The sequence below is a fragment of the Maniola jurtina genome, chromosome 20 (assembly GCF_905333055.1).
Source record: "Maniola jurtina chromosome 20, ilManJurt1.1, whole genome shotgun sequence".
Lineage (NCBI taxonomy): Eukaryota > Metazoa > Arthropoda > Insecta > Lepidoptera > Nymphalidae > Maniola > Maniola jurtina.
Window position 1 is genome coordinate 11,559,523 of NC_060048.1, and position 17,922 is coordinate 11,577,444.

The 17,922-nt window shown below is 38.7% G+C and overlaps 2 protein-coding genes across 3 annotated transcripts; both read left to right on the forward strand.

Moving 5' to 3' along the window:
* The first annotated feature begins 2,696 nt into the window (after positions 1-2,696).
* LOC123875534 lies at positions 2,697-8,841 on the forward strand. Of its 2 annotated transcripts, none has more exons than XM_045921413.1 (7): positions 2,697-2,915; positions 3,031-3,166; positions 4,036-4,360; positions 5,170-5,320; positions 6,264-6,313; positions 6,622-6,731; positions 7,032-8,841. In XM_045921413.1, the coding sequence occupies exons 2-7, from the start codon at positions 3,110-3,112 to the stop codon at positions 7,866-7,868; spliced, it is 1,530 nt and encodes a 509-aa protein (XP_045777369.1). In that variant the 5' UTR covers positions 2,697-2,915; positions 3,031-3,109; the 3' UTR covers positions 7,869-8,841. The 2 variants fall into 2 exon arrangements, with proteins under 2 accessions (XP_045777369.1, XP_045777368.1); XM_045921412.1 differs by having other exon boundaries at positions 2,698-2,912; positions 3,033-3,166.
* A 4,475-nt stretch (positions 8,842-13,316) lies between these two features.
* LOC123875535 (lipase 3-like) lies at positions 13,317-14,917 on the forward strand. Its single transcript, XM_045921414.1, has one exon. It carries the CDS (start codon positions 13,456-13,458, stop codon positions 14,845-14,847), a length of 1,392 nt encoding a protein of 463 aa, XP_045777370.1. The 5' UTR covers positions 13,317-13,455; the 3' UTR covers positions 14,848-14,917.
* The last annotated feature ends 3,005 nt before the right edge of the window (positions 14,918-17,922 follow it).

Below are 17,922 nucleotides of genomic sequence, written 5' to 3' on the forward strand. Positions count from 1 at the left end.
AATCGACGGACGACGCCTGTGATCGACGCGCTGTCAAAACAAAGCGTGTGGCGGTATTATTTAAATGTCAAACAATTGTTTTTACTTTTTACCCGACTACGGCAAAGCCGAAAGGAAGGGTTATGATTTTAGTTACAAGATGAAGTTGAAAACCAAAACCTATGCCAAAACCCGACTGCGAACGTCTTAATAAACGTGGAATTATTATACTAAATTGTTTTTGTCGCTTGGTATATTTTAATGTTGTAGTACATTTATATTTATGAACTCAGAATTTTTTCCTTTGACATCCCACCATAAATATGTACATCCCACTCGATACAGTAGCAAAAAAAAATATTTGGAGACCCCCACAGGCCCCCACTTTTTTTGATGTAACATCCGTTAGGTCAATTTTTTTGTATAAAATGTAGCCTATGTCACCCGGACCTACGACGAATCAATTGACACCTCCTTATCATCACAATCGGTCCAGTAGTTTAGGCGCTACGGTGGAACACACAGAATCTAGATACAAACATACATACATACATTACATATATACATACATACATACATAGACTGCTAAAATCGTAACCCTTCCTCTTGGCTTAGCCACAGTGGGGTAAAAAGTAACAACTCAATCAAGAATGTGTGGAGTGATGGGCTGTTTGGTTAAGGTACTCATTATACTATTAATGTTACTGGTCAACAATATATTAATACGCGGGCACCTACGCGATACATACTATCGCGATTCAGTATGGAGAAAATATTGATCGTTTTGAAAGTATCGCAGTGTATCCAAGGGCGGATCCAGCTTTGGCGCCAGGAGGGGGTCACATAGTCGTGGTCAAGTCAAGAACTTATAATTTAATTTTGATAACAATAGATACAAGTAAAAAGAAGGTACATAAGTCACGCAGCACTCTTAGAATGCAACAAGAAATATGAGCGCGAGCGCAGCGAGCGTAATTTTTCTGTTACAGATAAAAAAGCGAGAGATGAACGAGCCCAGCCATTAAAAATGTTATGTTTTAAAGCACCTCACTCTACTTTTCTCATGAAAAATAAAGATTTTCTAGGGATATTCAAAAATGTAATCTCATGCGCATGAAGTTCCGGATAACTACTACAAAAACAACAAATAGAATAAAAGCGCGAGCGAAGCGAGCGCGAAATTTTTTTTGTATATTTTTGTATTTACGAATTAATATTAGCGAAAGTACTTTTCAGGGCTTATCTTTTTAGGTAAAATTTGGTGCTATTCAGTGGTACCTTGCATTGTATACCTAGGTATTTTATCTTAAAAAAACTGAGTTTCCACGGGGTTTGAACGAAGTTCCGGTAATCAACTAAAACAATATAAAAGCGCGAGCGAAGCGAGCGCAAATTTAGCGATAGATTTACAAAAAACTTGTAAATTCAAGAACTAACTAGTATATTATGCATTTTGAAAACAATTTCTTTTGGCTACGGCCATGTTAACAATAATAACATTTAAGTTAAAACACACGCACTGGAATAATGAGAAACTGATTACTTACCATTTCTTGTAATTAATGAATTTGTAGCAACAATTTTTAAGAATACTTATTTTATTTTATTTATTACGGTATAGTTATATGGTACACTCATAAACACATTAGGTATAGGTAGAAAGAAATTTTAGTTTTTTAACTTCTAGAACTAACTATGTTATGATATTGTGTTGAAGTTTAGTCGTTCCCATTGAGGTTAGGTCTAGCTAGACGTTAAACGTACTAAGTAGTCGACAAGCGCGCACAAGTGTGGCGCGGTAAAATTCAAATTTTCGATGCGTTCGTTCCCAAACGTTTGCCATCATGCAAAGTTATTATATTATATAAAAATTAATTAAATATTGAAGTATGTAGTTACATAAAATCTGTATGGTGACAAAATATATAAATAAAATCATTATGTTCAATTAGTGGTCCACCTAAGTCCTGGAACCAGCTCAGGGGGGGGTCATGACCCCCATGACCCCCCCCCCCTGGATCCGCCGTTGAGTGTATCCGGATGTTCTTGAATCTACTAGACCGCGACCGATTGCGATAGTGCATCAATCGTTCGTGCTCATAGAGATATAATTATTGCTAATCGCGATCCTATCCTATGGATATTTCTATTGCTATGCGAGTTGTGACATGTCAGTTTACCGCAATCGAGCCCAATCTTCATTGCATTCCTTATTTAATTTTTAAGAGCCCCGTTCATGGAAGCGACAACTCGTTGGGTAGAGCTTAAAATAGTCTTTTCCACAGAACCTTATATATGTGCGTTTTCCTCTAACCGCACCTAACCCCGAGGGAGGCTGGGTGAATGAATAATTTTGCTTGAAATACAATATTTTTTTAGTCAAAAATGTGAGATGACATTGTTAGTTTTGCGATTTTCTAGTCTCTTATAAATAACCAGTTTATATACGCATGAAGTTGCCTCATAGTAGTCAGAGTATCGACTGAGTAACTCACTTAGTCGATACTCAAACTTTCAAGTAAAGATTTTTATATAAATCTGTGGAGATAATACTGCCATTGGCGATATTAGAATGCCTTAAGCCTGCTTGGTCGTTTTCGTTTACAAATTGCGAAAAACCAAATTAAATTTAAATTTCGCGGGCAGACCCGGCAGAGCCATCTAACTCCACCTTTTAAAAGTACGTATTTAGTCTGTGGTGGTGTGGGTCATCTAACATCTGTGGTATTTTCATATTCTCTTTGGTGGTTTTTAATTTTTGACTTGTGCGCCAAACCAACTTTTTGAAACTTTATTTTATATTTTGTTTGGTATAGGATTATGTGATAAACTTGGACCTTCATAATATCATGATAATAATTAAAAGCTCAGTATCAATTCAGACTTCAAATACCTAGTTATCTCGATAATATAACCAACTACCAAGTTATAAGGTAGGTACCTACAAAGATAAGATTATGTTGAATTATTGACTGTGGACACTTAATTTATTTTCGAATGATAATAATAACTACCTATCACTGATTTTAATAAAAACTGTGACTTTAATTCAGGTGATTTGTAAAACCCAAGTAGAGTATTTATCTACACAAAACTTAAGAAACAGCAAAATAATCTCTCAAAAATAACAATGGCTGAGACAGATCTGAAGTTTGATGAACAAGAAGTTTGCACTAAACTTGCTCAAGTAAGTGGAAATATTATATAGGTGTTTACCATGTATTTACATACACTGTCTGCATTAGATAAAAAAAACATAATAAGTACATTGGTAGGTACCTACATAATGCAGGCTGATCCATAAAAACTCACAAAACCATTGAGAAGCATTTTACATCTCTAACAATCACATTAGAGAGGTAAAATGTTATCAAAATCAAATAACCCATCAATACCTACCTATGAGCGAAAATGCCTATTTTTGAGTAGTTTTTGATTTTTTTGTGTTTTTCAGAAAACCACAAGTTTGTTTCCTTTTCCTTTTGTAATTGCCTATTTTTATTTCTAGGTAGTAAACATTCCAATTAAAAATATACCCCATTGTATAATGATATGTATATTAGTTGCATTATTTTATGAAGATGGACTTACTGTTTTGTTATCGGACAGGACAACGGATGTCTGGCTGAACATCAGCACTTCAGTAGTAAAATACTGCAGCATCATCCTGAGGCTGTAGTCTGTTCAGTTCACTGAAAAATTATTTTTTATTGTTTGTATTTTCTAGCTCATAGTTTAGTTAAGTTTTAATTTTGTAGTTTTTAACATTTTTTTTTGTACTGTTCTGTGATAAATAAACTTTTATTTATTTTATTTGACTCTTAAACGCTTCCGCTTTTCCTGCAATTAAATTTAAACTTTATTTTCTCTATAGTTAAGATTCATTTTCCATAGACAAAAATAGCATATCATAGAAGTTTTTACTTTCAATAATCGCCTATGTTCAAAGAAGTTGACTTAAAAAATTATATTTGCATATTATGTTTTATGCATACATATTACATAATCAAAGGTTTTACCATAATATGTTTTACAATATATGCTCTTTTGTTTTAGGAATATCTGAGAAGTAAAATGGAATTTCATTCAATTGGCCTAGAATGTGAGAAAGTAGACAAGTACGAGATAGATCAATTTCTCAAAAAAGTTTATTATGTTGATATTAAGCCATCTGAGCTAACGGATGAAAGTGAAATATCTGATATTTCAAAAAAATTCTCGGCATTGGCAGACAAAATCAAAGAAAATGCACAACTTTTTTGTCAACTTGAATTTTTACTGAGGAAAATTCCAATCAATGATACAAACAATGTTGATTTGAAACTGATAACCCAAAGCCTTGTTTATAAAAGTGCATTTTTAAATTCAGATGATATAACAAGTAAGCTATTTTTGGAAACAAAACAAATACAAAATTATAACTCTTTTCCCACAAATAGTCTCTGGTACTATGTGGGTTCTGAATTTAATTCTTTGTATAACCGAACCTCTGACACTTCATACTTGAAGCGAACATTTAATTAGTCATCTACTAACTCTGCTGTCTGTCTGTCAGCAGGCTGTATCTCATGAACAGTAATAGGTACAGAGTGTATTTCTCTTGCCATAACAACAAATGACAAAAATTTCAAAATGGCCACCATGCAAATGGAAAGAAATTGAAAAGTATTATTTCTTGTACGATAACACGGAATCCGTCGTGTGACATTCTGATTGGTACTTGACCGGTCGGCAGGTCACTTCCGGGCACACATGTGTGTTTTAAGTTATTAAATAGCACTAGCTCTAACGTTGAATAAAAACATTGTAAGGGAACCTGCATGTCTGAGAATTCTCCATAGTGTTCTCTAAGATGTGTGAAGTCTGCCATTTCACTTAAGGCCAGTGGCGTGGTGGACCATGGCCTTAACCCTTCTCATTCTGAGATTACTCATACTCAGTTGTGGCTGGTGATGGGACACAATGATGATTATGTACCAAGAGCATTGCCAATGCTTGGGATTGCGCTTCTTTGAAGTTGTCCCAGAACTTGAACTTCATTTTGTCGAGTCTTGTCAGTTCCGTTGAATAATCTGAATCTTTGCCTTTTCTGTTCTAAGTATGGAAAATGATATAAACACATAAATTTTCTTTTACTCTATTGTCATTTGTTTCTAATGATATTTAAACATTGTTCATCTGTCTTTCCAGCTTACAATGTTGTACCTTTTCACAAGGATACACCCCTGTTTCAACTGGGACTCCTTGCATATCAAAAACCTAATTTGAATTTTATCATAGCATGTTCAAAGGAGACGGTTGCAGTGTGCACTCTGTTTGTGGAGCTCTGCCAAAATGTCGGGTAAGACAGTCAGGGTTTTGAAGTATACAAAAAAAATATTACAAAAACCACTACAAAGTAAAAATAGTAGATTATGCAACATGGGGATAATGTAATGTCTTACGTCACGGGCACCTGGATAAATCCCAAGCGAACGAGGGATAAGTTTTGAAGGAAATTTTCAATATTCTTTAATCTATGGTTTGTGAAAGAGAGAGACGCCATCACTCATCAAAGCGAGATAAAAAATTTAAATCGCGCGTGTGAGGGGGAGACCATCATACGTCGAAGCGAGATAGTTGATAACTAAAAACTTTTTGGACGCTACATTACGCCCCATGGGCTTTTCATACAACATTATTGCTCGGCTAATTCATAGGAATGTAATGACTTAGATTACCTTTAGAATAACAGGTCAGTAATAAGGCATTCTGGAGCGAGTGGTGTGAAAAATAATTTTTTTTCTACACTTGTATGTATGTTAAAGTCAGACGAGCATAATAAAAGAAACTAGAAATCTAAGTGTGAAGCTTTTAATAATAATAACTTTTTTATTTTAAGTTTTTCAGTGTTAGTAATCATTGCTTGGTACCTAAAATCCCCGCGTGAGGGCTAAGGGGCGGCCTTTCGGCACAGCTTTCGGGGCGGCTTGCGCCTCACGGCGCATACGAATAGTTTAAAAAAACATTCGAAGGAATCTACTATCGAACAATTCAACAATTGAACAATCGAACTATCGACTGTCGATTTTTATTCGATTTTTTTTTGTGAAGATGAATAAATCTGCAATCGATTACTAAGAACAAAATTTTTATAGATTTTATAGATATGGATGGGTGATGGGTGGATCACCCATGGATTATCCATTCGAGGCCGCCTGAATATAATCCTGGCCCCATCCTGGGCTATCGGCCCGGTGGTATATAAGAACGACGTGAAATCATAGTTTATCTTTAATTTTCAGCCTGGAAAAAGCCGTGACCTTAGCAGTTTTGTCTGAAAAAGATTTAAAAGGTAAGTAATAGTATATTTATTTTATTAAAATGCGTGCAGTGCAATCATACTCATGCAGCCGGTAATGCATGCTTGTTGATATACAACACCGATTTGGTTTTTTTAATTTTTAAAGTTCTTTTTTAATTAATTTTATTTTTTAACAAGACCGTCAGTTTAAATTGGTGTGTTTCTGGCGGTATGGATTATGAGTTTAAGTTCTTTATTGGTTCCTCGCAAATGGGAGTAAAGTAATATACAAGTCTCGACCGAAATAATTGCTCTATTTCAGGCCTGGTCTGTAATGCACTATTACTGTACCCTTTCAGAATACCGGAATGAATTTATTGAAGATATGGTTGGCGGCTGCGTGGGTGTGGTCACAGCGCGCTGCGACGTGGACTCCGCCGTGGACGCCTTGCTCGCCTCCACCACGCGGGTGAGCATGCGCGAGCGCGCGGCCGAGGGCGTTGCGCCTCGGTGATGATGTTTCAACTGTTCCAAACCCAAAATCTCTTATTCTACTTTACGACTCCCTGGTAAGATCTCAGTGGGAACACGCTTCCACCGCTTGGAACCCACAGTATGCCAGTCACATAGATATGATTGAGAGCGTCCAGCGCAAACTCAAATTAAGGTTAAAATTATGTAATTATGTAATACGTAATGTGTAATTATGTAATAGCTGTTTGTTTTCCAAATAAAAATAAATAAATTTAAAAAACTGTTTGGTCCGCAGTATCCCTGGAAGCTAAGCAGCGTGCTGGTGCAGGAGGCCGCGATGGAGCGCTTCGCCCGCGCGCTCGAGTGGAAGACGCGCGACGCCGCCGCGCGCGAAGTGTCGCTCGTGCTGGAGCCCGTCGCCGGCGAGCCGCGCGGCGTGCCGGTGGAGGCGTTCCGCAGCACGCGCGAGGCGCTGGCGCTGCTGGCGGCGCGCGCCCCGCTCGCCGTGGCCGCGTGGGCCAGCGACTCGGCCGAGGCGCACGAGATCGCGCTCGGCGTGCCCGCCCCGCTCGTGTGGCTCAACGGACAGTGTCAGTTCGACGGGCCGCCCGCGGCGGCGGCGGCTCTGTATTGCATTAGCAAGGACGATAGCACGTCGGAAGTCATCGCAGATGTCTTAGGAGCTGACGCGTTGGAGGAGTTGCGCTGCGAACGTGCCGCGTGGCTGCAGCTGGCGCCGATGACGCGCCTCGAGCGAGTCCGCGCGGTGCTCCAGCAGTTCCACGCGCACTCGGCTACGCAGCTCGACGGCGCGGTGGGGCTGCGTGCTGACAGTGCCTTCGCCGTCGACAGCGGAATTTGTATCGTCAGAAGGACGCCCGTGGAGTTAGCGATAATTGACCAAGACTATATTGAACAATCCTTCTTACGATTTCTCAACTACCTCGTAGAGGGCGGTGTCGTACTTATTTCGAGTGATAGAGAAATTTGCCGTGATGTTAAACTCTTAAGCGAATTATTATCAAAAGCAAATGTGCCGGTCACTGATTCTGACATTACTAGCAATATGACTACAACAATGTACAAGACAAAAACGATCTGGATAAGTATTGGAACAATATTTGCAAATTAGCCTAAACTTCGGAAAGAAAACTTAAATTCGACCGTTATGTAAAACATGACTTGTGTGTAGTACGAACCTAAAACTTTTTCATTGTTCAGAATATTATATCCCACCAAACGCATTTCAAGTTTGGTTGCCAAGACTCACAATTTCATAATGCTTTCATTGTTAAAAAGATATGAGATCTCTAGTAGAGCCAAGCCACTAGCTGAGCTTCTATTTGTGCTGCCAAGGGAACCTATCCCAAGTCCAAAGTATGTAGCTCTTAAGTGCTCTTGACTGTATTACATTTATTATAACAATAAATAACAAATAACTTTACTTACAAGCTCTGATTCTACAAACTCTACATCTTGGTAAAAAAGTACATACACCTTGGTCATTAAATGTTTGTGGAACTATTACGTGACAACATATTTTAAGTCCATAACGAATAGTTTGTGCCAAAATCGCTAAATTGTGTTGTCGCACGAGCTATTCCGGGCTTAAATGTTATATCAGACAAAAACGCCTCTAACAATAAACGGCCAAGCCGTTCCTTTTTTAACCAACATGTAGAGTTTGTAAAATCAGAGCTTGTAAGTAGAGTTATTTGTTATTTATTGTTATAAATGTGCACTTAAGAGCTATATAAAAGGGCTACATACATAAGAGTACTTGAGATAGGTCCCATTGGCTGCACAAATCGAAGCTCAGCTAGGGGCTTGGCTCTAATAAAGATCTCATAACTTTTTAACAGTGAAAGCATTATGAACTTGGGAGTCTTGGTAAAATGTTTGGTAAGATTTTTTTTTGGCGGGTGTCCTAGATTTTTTTATTTTTTGGGATCTTTTTCTTGTACATCATTTTCATGGCCCACTCTCTATCGTTACATTTTTTTTAGCGGAGGCACGTGCCCCCTCATAAATGATCATTATCTATTCTGTAAGAATCGTTACTGTTAAAAATATATGAGTACATAATTAAAGATGTTTTTTGTTTATTTCTCTGTTACTGTATGACTACAGTGTGTAATCAGAACGCTACAAAAATGAAGACAGGTGATAGTACTGATGATAGATTAGTAATAAGATACCATAACAAAAGAGTGCAATTTTTTTTTTATAAAAGTTAACAATATTTTGCAAATAAAACATCTGACTGACGCAAAAGGTCAACGAACGTTCCGTAAATAGGCCACTCGACGTCAATGCCGCGTCGTAGGTGGAGCATCGACCCGAGTTTTGCACGCTATTACAATACGGGTTTGAAAAATATTGAATCACTAAAACTACAAGATAAGGCAAATGGTTGTTGGCATTGGATTGTGTTAAGGTAGTATAATATAACAAGTGTAAATTAAAAATTTATAACACCCCCGACAAGTGAAGGTTACAGTAACTAGAAAAGAGCTGATAACTTTCAAACGGCTGAACCGGTGTTCTTGGATTACAGCTAAGAACACTCGATCAAGCCACCTTTCAAACAAAAAAAAACTAAATTAAAATCGGTTCATTAGTTTAGGCGCTACGGTGCCACAGACAGATACACAGACACACAGATACACACGTCAAACTTATAACACCCTTCTTTTTGGGTCGGGGGTTAAGAACGCCAAGTTTTTGCTAGCGCTTACACCCTGTATGTACGAGTATAAACTCCCTTTATGACGACGCAGAGCGGCTACGCGGATAGCTCGAGACTGTCGAGCAACGTACATACACTGCTAGAGTGGCTATTTGTATTGTGCGACTGTGAAAGAAAATAAGGAATGAGGAGCTATCTCTAGAAAAACCAGAATATCCGACATAGCAAACCGATAGACCGCTCGCGCCCTCCACTGGGTAGACAAACAAGGCGTAGGGAGCCGCTAGATTAAGATGATTTCCTAGAGAAATCTCTAAGGTTGAAATCTATAGAGCGCACTTTGACTTACTTTAGACTTTTCAGTTAAAACGAGACGGATGTATGCCAGCGATATAACGCTGTCTCGTATTAAGTCTCATAGATCTCAGCCTAAAGAGACCTACTATATGTTCGACAGAGGACTTCGCTATCGGTTGACGACGACGAAAGCACGATAGGAAGATTGTAACTCTCGACTGCATCAACTGCGACTGTATAAGTGTAAGCTTGAAGCAGTCAGTCCTGCCCATAACTGCTTCAGTTTGGCGATGCAGACTATTAGCCACGACTGAGTTTGACTCTAACTCTTTCCTGGCACGTATGCCATTAGTGACTTATGGTATTCTTCATCTCGGAAATTCTGAGTTCCCACAGGATATTCAAAACCTTAATCTACGCGGATGATATTGCGGGCATCATCATCTTCAGTAAGTATAAAATATCCAATTTATGACGGATCCCTATATCAGCTATGAAAAGAGCTGATCCCCGAACGGTTGAACAGATTTTCATTAATCATAGCTGAGAACTCTCGATAACCATTCTTTCAAACAAAAAACTCTCATTCTAATCGGTCCATCCGTTTGAGAGCTACGATGTGACAGACAGACAAAACGGTCGAACCTATACGTAGCACCTTCCTTTTTGAATTAACTTCAAAAATTGGTTGGTAAGTACCTATCTACTTGTATGTATATACACTATACACACTAAGTGAACTACAGGGATTCCAAACGCGTCCTGATCTGAGAAGAAGCTCACATAAACTCTGCGATACCTATCATCATCAGCAACTCATCGCCGTCTTACTACTGAGAATGCGTCTCTCAGAATAAGAAGGTGTTGGCCAAAGTCTACCACGCTGGCCAATTGCGTTGCGTACGTGTGCCTAGGTATCAAAATTGTAGAACCATCAAGTCCTACGATTTTCAACAATGTTCGAACCCGCAAACCCCTGCAATGCATATGTGAATTGCTGCAATTTAGTACCTAATTTTTATTGTACCCTGGGACCTTCCACTTGTTTTATTTCACCACTGGACCAGAGAGGCTACTGTAATTGAACTCTGTACCTAAGTAATGACGTAAGCATTTTTATAAAAAATATTATATTTGTAATTTCCATTGTTGATAAATGCTTAGGCAATAATAATAATTGAGGACATTACCAAGTTTTTAAGGTTCCGTGAACAAACTATGAAAACCTATGTCAGATTTAACCGACTTAAAAAACGAGCTAAGGTTGTAAAGAAACATAACTAATACAGTAGCTTTATGCCTGCCCTTGGATATTTTTAGAAATCAGTAACAAGTAGGTACCTATCTGTAGGCTGTACCTACTTAGATATTTTCACACATATGTACGTCATTATGTGGTCCAAACAAAAGAAGTTTTTGAGGCGAAGGATCAATTTTAATAACTCAAAATTTAAAAAATCCCCGACATAAAAATCTCTTTAAGAAAACTAGAAAAGAGCTGATAACTTTCAAACTGCTTAACCGATTTTCTTCGACTATAGCCACTCTTGATCAAGCCACCTTTCAAAAAAAAAAACTAAATTAAAATCGGTTCATTCGTTTAGGAGCTACGATGCTACAGACAGATACACACGTCAAACTTATACGTCACGTTAAACGTCTATTTGGGTCGGGGGTTAAAAACTTAACTAAGTTTTATACGTTTCTTTACAAAGGCATGGAACCCCTGGGTGGGCGAGTTTGACTTGCAAGTGCAAGTCAAACTCGCCCACCCTCAGACGGAACCCTTAAGAACGGGCATGTGCCCGTTCTTTAGGGTTCCGTCCACCCTCGCACCCGAGGTGTCAAGGGTGCCAACGGAACTCTATATTACTATATAATCCTCCGCTATCCGCCCGTCTTTCAGCGGGATGTACTATATCGTAAACTGTAAAATAGGTAGAGAGTTGAAATTGTGTATTTCATAACCACATAATATAAATATCAAAATGGCTGCAATGAAAATGGCTGCAAAAAAGTGTTTTTTCTTTAACGATGATACGGAATCCTTCGTGTGCGAGTCGGACTCGCATGTGACCGATTTTATAATTAAGAGGGGTCTCTACGTCACTCACTCCATACAAACGTAGTTCCAATATCATTTGAATATTAAGCAACCAAAGTCAATAAAATTTTGCAGACATATTCTAGAAACTAATATCTATGCCTGTGGTTATTTCCAGATTTCTGTTAAAATATTCGGTTTCAAAGTTACGCGGTCTTAAAAATTCACATACAAATCTTTGAGCCCCTGTAATTTTAAAACTACATATTTTTAGAAAAATCTAAAACACCACAGGCACAGATATTAGTTTCTAGAATATGTCTGCAAAATTTCATGGACTACGGTTGCTTCATATTCAAATGAAATTGGAACTACGATTGTATGGAGTAAGTGACGGAGAGAGCCCTGTTAAGTAGATAGGTATTTACTACACATGTTTACTGAACATTGCATAGGTATAATAACACGAAGAACAAATACGGCCTGACTAGGTAGGTACCTACCTGCCTACTTCATATTTTTTTTGCTGATTGCCGTGCATTCAAATTTAAATAATAGGTACCTACTTGATTGCGCAGAACTTTAAAAACTGCTGAATTTCCTATATATCAGTTCTAATGGAAGAAAAATAAGTATTTTGTGCAATGCAATGCAAAATTGCATGATTTATTTCGAACCAAGAAACTTACCAATTGCTTATGATTATAAAATAGGTATTAAGTTTATTCTGAACATCTAAAATCTAAATTAATAAACAATGAACCTAAAACTAAAAACCTTAAAAATTATAATATAATAACTAAAATAAATTATTAAAAGAAGTCCCTTTAGGCAATGTTCCAAAGATACTGGTAGCGTTCCCCCTTTGAATGGCTAGACTAATTCTTTGTCCGAGGTAGCTGCCAGCTCTTCGGTCTCCTGTGATGTCGACTAACCTTTTTGATATTTCCTTAAAAATGCTTTTATAGCGCTAGGACCCCACGGACAAAGGCTCTCGACACCGAATGGTATAAAATCATATTCGGAGCCCAGACCCATCCTATTTGCATTCTTTATGATTATTATTTTATTAGTTGGTACCTATATAAACTTGATAGCCTAGTGGTTCGGACTTAGACCTTTTATTCGAGGGGTCCTGAGTTCGATCCGGGCACACATTTCTAACTTTTCGGAGTAGGAAACCATCACGAGGAACCTGGACAGTTCTCCATAATTACTTATGACTGGTTTGTGACAATCCTGTAAAAGAAAGATATTTTTATGAAATACCTAGACATTAAAAAAAAAAATTCTTGTATAAAGTCTGCCAATACGAACTTGGCCAGCTTGGTGGAGCTAAGCCCTTCTCATTGTGGGAGGAAGCCCGTTCTTAGTGCCTACCTAAATATATAATTAAATAATAATGATTTGAGAAATAGCAGATTTGAGGTATTAGGTACCTACGAGTATTATAAGGCCGTTAGATATTTGGTGGTTTATGAATTTCAGAAAAAACAGGAGTGCATGCTTTTAAACGTCATTTTATTTACTGGTGTTTTTAAGTCGACTATACCACAGGATACAAGGCGAGCATAATGAATTAGTTAGATATAAGATCAGTAGTGTAAAAACTTAATAAGTACCTTACAGCAAGGTCAATTCGCGAGATGAGCTCAGTTTGTCGTTCGACCGTGTGTCGGCTGTTCATACATGATGACTGCCGCCGGATTTACATTTGTAATGTTATTATTATCATGCCACGGGCAAGAATTATTTCCCTTCGCAAGTGTGATAAGTAACACCCTCACGCACAACCCGATAGTGCAGCTCGCTTCGCTGACATCGGGAGAGGTTGTAGCGAACGCTGCCGGCGCTATCGCTGAAGCTCCCATTGCAATCGCCCGGGCGGCCGGCTCCTTCTACACCTTCCCGTTTCTCGCCAACCGTAAAAATCTGGTGGACTATGCCGACAAGTTAGTCTTAGAATATTATTCCAATGCAAACAACGAAGACATCACGCTAAGTATCGGTGATCTCATAACAAAGTATGGATACCCGGTAGAAAAGCACGCCGTCCACACCGAGGACGGCTACAAGCTTCACATGTTCAGGATACCGAGCAACGGATCAGTAGTTTTCCTCATGCACGGTCTAGAAGGAAGCGCGGACGACTTCGTCCTGAACGGTCCTCAAAGTGGTCTCGCTTACCTCTTAGCTGACGAGGGTTACGACGTTTGGATGGGAAACGCCCGTGGGAACAAACATTCGCGGCATCATAAATACCTCACTCCCTCCGATTCAGAATTTTGGGACTTTTCGTGGCACGATATCGGATATTACGATCTGCCGGCTATGATAGATCGTGCGCTCCACGTTAGTAATTCCGATACACTGAAGTATATCGGACATTCCCAGGGGACTACGGTATTCTTCGTGATGGCCTCGGAGCGAGCGGAGTACAACGATAAAGTCACCCTCATGGTCGCTCTGTCCCCGGTGGCGTACATGACACACGTCAAATCGCCGCTGGTCCGGCTCCTGGCGCCGGGAACGCCTCTTATTTACGGGGTGATGAAAACTCTAGGTGTGTACGAGTTCCTGCCCGACAATTCCTTGTTAAGACCAATAAAACTGTTGATGTGCGGCGATGCGCCCTTGGCAGATATTCTGTGCAGTAATTTTGTGTTTTTGATCGTCGGCTTCGACTTGGAGCAACTCAACATGACCAATTTGGCCGTGATATTGGGTCACATGCCGTCCGGTGCTTCGGTGAAACAGTTCGCGCATTACGGCCAAGGTGTTGTTTCGGGGGAGTTTCGACAGTTCGATTTAGGTGTGATGGGAAACTTGGAGAGGTACGGGTCACAGACACCTCCTCGGTACGCGCTGGATCGTGTGCGGGTCCCGGTGTCCTTGTTCTACAGTGACGCGGACTGGTTGGCTCACCCCGTGGATGTAGACAGGTTGTACAACGAGTTGCAGAATGCTGTGGACATCCACAAGGTTCCATACGAACCCTTCAACCACTTAGATTTTTTGTTCGCGAAAGACTTTAAAAGATTGATTTACAAAAGATTACGTAAATTGCTGTCATTATTTTAACAACTGAAATTATGAGATACCATTATGTTTGTTTGTTAAAGGTGTTATGAAATGAAATAAATATTGTGAGGAACTATTTTACTTTTTTTTCCATCATCAGCCCTCTGGGTTCAGTAGAATATCACTACGTGTATAGTACGCGACAGGTCGAGGTGGCAATCTGGGTATGAGGCGGGGGGACGCCCCGCACACCCGCGCGTCACGCGTGCTCACCCGCAGCGGGTAAGAGCGGGGGCTGCGCGGTCGTGCGGGGCGTCCCCACTCCGGTTGCCATCTCAACCTGTCGCGCACTATACAAAATCATACCTATCTATCATAATGATATTGATATACCTACTTTTAGTAAAAAGTGGAATAAAAACAGGCCTTTTGTATAAATACCTTAATAATTATTATACGTGGACGGCAAATGATGATAATTAGCTAAGTAAATAAAAGATAATAATATTATGGCATTCACGCAATACATACTAGGTATCTACCTAGAATAATGATATAATACTTAAGTATTATAAAATCACTATTGTGACGTAACTGGGGACCGCTGGCGGCTTCGCCCTCATGGGTATTTCTGAAAATCTCTGTGCAAAATTTCAGTTTTGTAGGTTTCAGGGTTGTCATTTATATGAACCTAAGTAGGTACTTTTGAATCGACAAATGCTATCATTAGTTCGTAATGCCTTTTTAACCGACTTCAAAAAAAGGAGGAGGTTCCCAATTCGTCGGAATCTTTTTTCTACCTAGAAGAACTAGCAAGAAACTTGGCGGTTGCTCTTTTCAATTCGATATCAAATAAGAGATTTATCCTAATACGAAATTTGACAGTCTATATTTGTAAGTTTGTTGGCTCTCCGTTACTTCCTAACTGCCAAGCTATTAGGTAGGTATTATTATGTAGGTAGGTAGGTACTCAGTGGCTTCGTTTAAATAAAATTCTACGAGTTACAGTTTGCATTTAAGTATGTAACAGAATTTTTTTACTAATTGCACAATGCATGTAGGTAAAAAAAGGCGATACATGATGATTCAGCACATAAGCCGTAAGTAGGTACCTTTATCGACATATGGTTTAGGTGCTTTACATTTATAGTATAAACTTTGTCTCATGAACTTACGACATGAAATAATAGAGAGAGAATGACGTCATGACAAATCACAGAAAAACAACAAGTGTAAATTAAAAATTTATAACACCCCCGACAAGTGAAGGTTACAGTAATAACTAGAAAAGAGCTGATAACTTTCAAACGGTTGAACCGATTTTCTTGAATTATGGTATCTCGTTATCTCGATCAAGCCACCTTTCAAACAAAAAATAACTAAATTAAAATCGGTTCATTAGTTTAGGAGCTACGATGCCACAGACAGATACACAGATACACACATACACACGTCAAACTTATAACACCCCTCTTTTTTGGTCGGGGGTAAAAAATACATGTAGGTACGTGGTTAAAAGTCAATTAGGTTGCCACATTGAATGATTGATCATAACCTCGGGGGCATCAGTCATCATCATTAATACCTCGCAGACTCACTAATATCTCACATCTACCACGCTGACCAAGTGCTGATTGGTAGACTTTTTAGCCCGGAAAATCAAAGAGTTCCCACGGGATTTTAAAAACCTAAATCCACGCGGACAAAGTCGCGGGCATCATAGTAGTTTATAGTATTAGTATGTTTAAGTGTGTATAATATATAATATAATACATATATATAATATAATATTATATATGGATATATTATATATAATATTACTTATATATAATATTACACAATATAATATTATGGATACGCGTCAAACCTAAATTGACTGCCTGGTTGGTTAAAAGTGGTACCTAAGCATTTTCGACAGCGGATGACGAGGTCTTCGAATCTTAGGTCGGACCAAAAATAGATTTTCAGTCACTTTTCAGTCGACAAATGCTCAGTAGGTGAAATTATAGAGTTCGGCCACGACACTTTTAACAAGTGTTAATTAAAAAATTATAACACCCCTGACAAGTGAAGGTTTAACTAGAAAAGAGCTGATAACTTTCAAACGGCTGAACCGATTTTCTTGGATATAACTAAGAACACTCTCGATCAAGCCAACTTTCATCGGTTCATTAGTTTAGGAGCTACGATGCCACAGACAGATCCACAGATACACAATACACAGATACACACGTTAAACTTATAACACCCCTCTTTTTGGGTCGGGGGTTAAAAATCTTAATCCACTTGAACGAAGTGGCGTGGCGGGCGTCAGGTAGGTCCTACTTACTTAGTCGAAATATATGTATAGCTACCAGTGACCCGCCAAGTTCAAGCTACGTCACTCAGGAATAATGTAAGTAGCTTTCTAGTGGTGAAAGAATTTTCAAAATCGGTTTAGTGGTTCCCGAGAACTTACTACAGAGTACAGAGTACTTTCTACAAACTTGCGAACTTTGCTTACAACTTAGATATCCGCTAAGAAAGGATTTTTGAAAATGCAATCCTGCCCCCTAAGGGGTTAAAATAGGGGTTTGAAAACTTTGAAAGTGTAGTCCACCCGGACGAAGTCATACGCATAAGCTAACTACCATTTACTTATAAAAATTTAATAAATAGGACATCAGCATCGCTCATCAGTTTGCATTAGGTATTTTATTTTATAATAATTTTAGTAATTTTACTGGCACAGTAGGTAAAAAATAAAAATACCTGATTACGTTTTTTTAAAAGCATTAAGGTGTTTACACATAGGTAGGTTGGCATCTATATAATCTTACTAAGTAATATTAAGTAAGTAGGTACTAGGTGATGCCCGCGACATCGTCCGCATGGATTTAGGTTTTTAAAAATACCGTGGGAGCCTATATCAATTACCGGGACGCAATTTGCGAGTCTCGGAAATTAACACAGGCAACTTTGTATCCTGGAAAAGCAAATAGTTACTTCCCACGGGATTTAAAAGTTAAGTTTAAAAGTTGTGGCTAGTGCTTACATAAATAACTTACAGGAAAAGTTATTATCCTATTTAATATTCCTTTTGTAAAGTAACAATGACCACTGACCAGTGTGTAGCGGCCTTAACAAAATGACTTG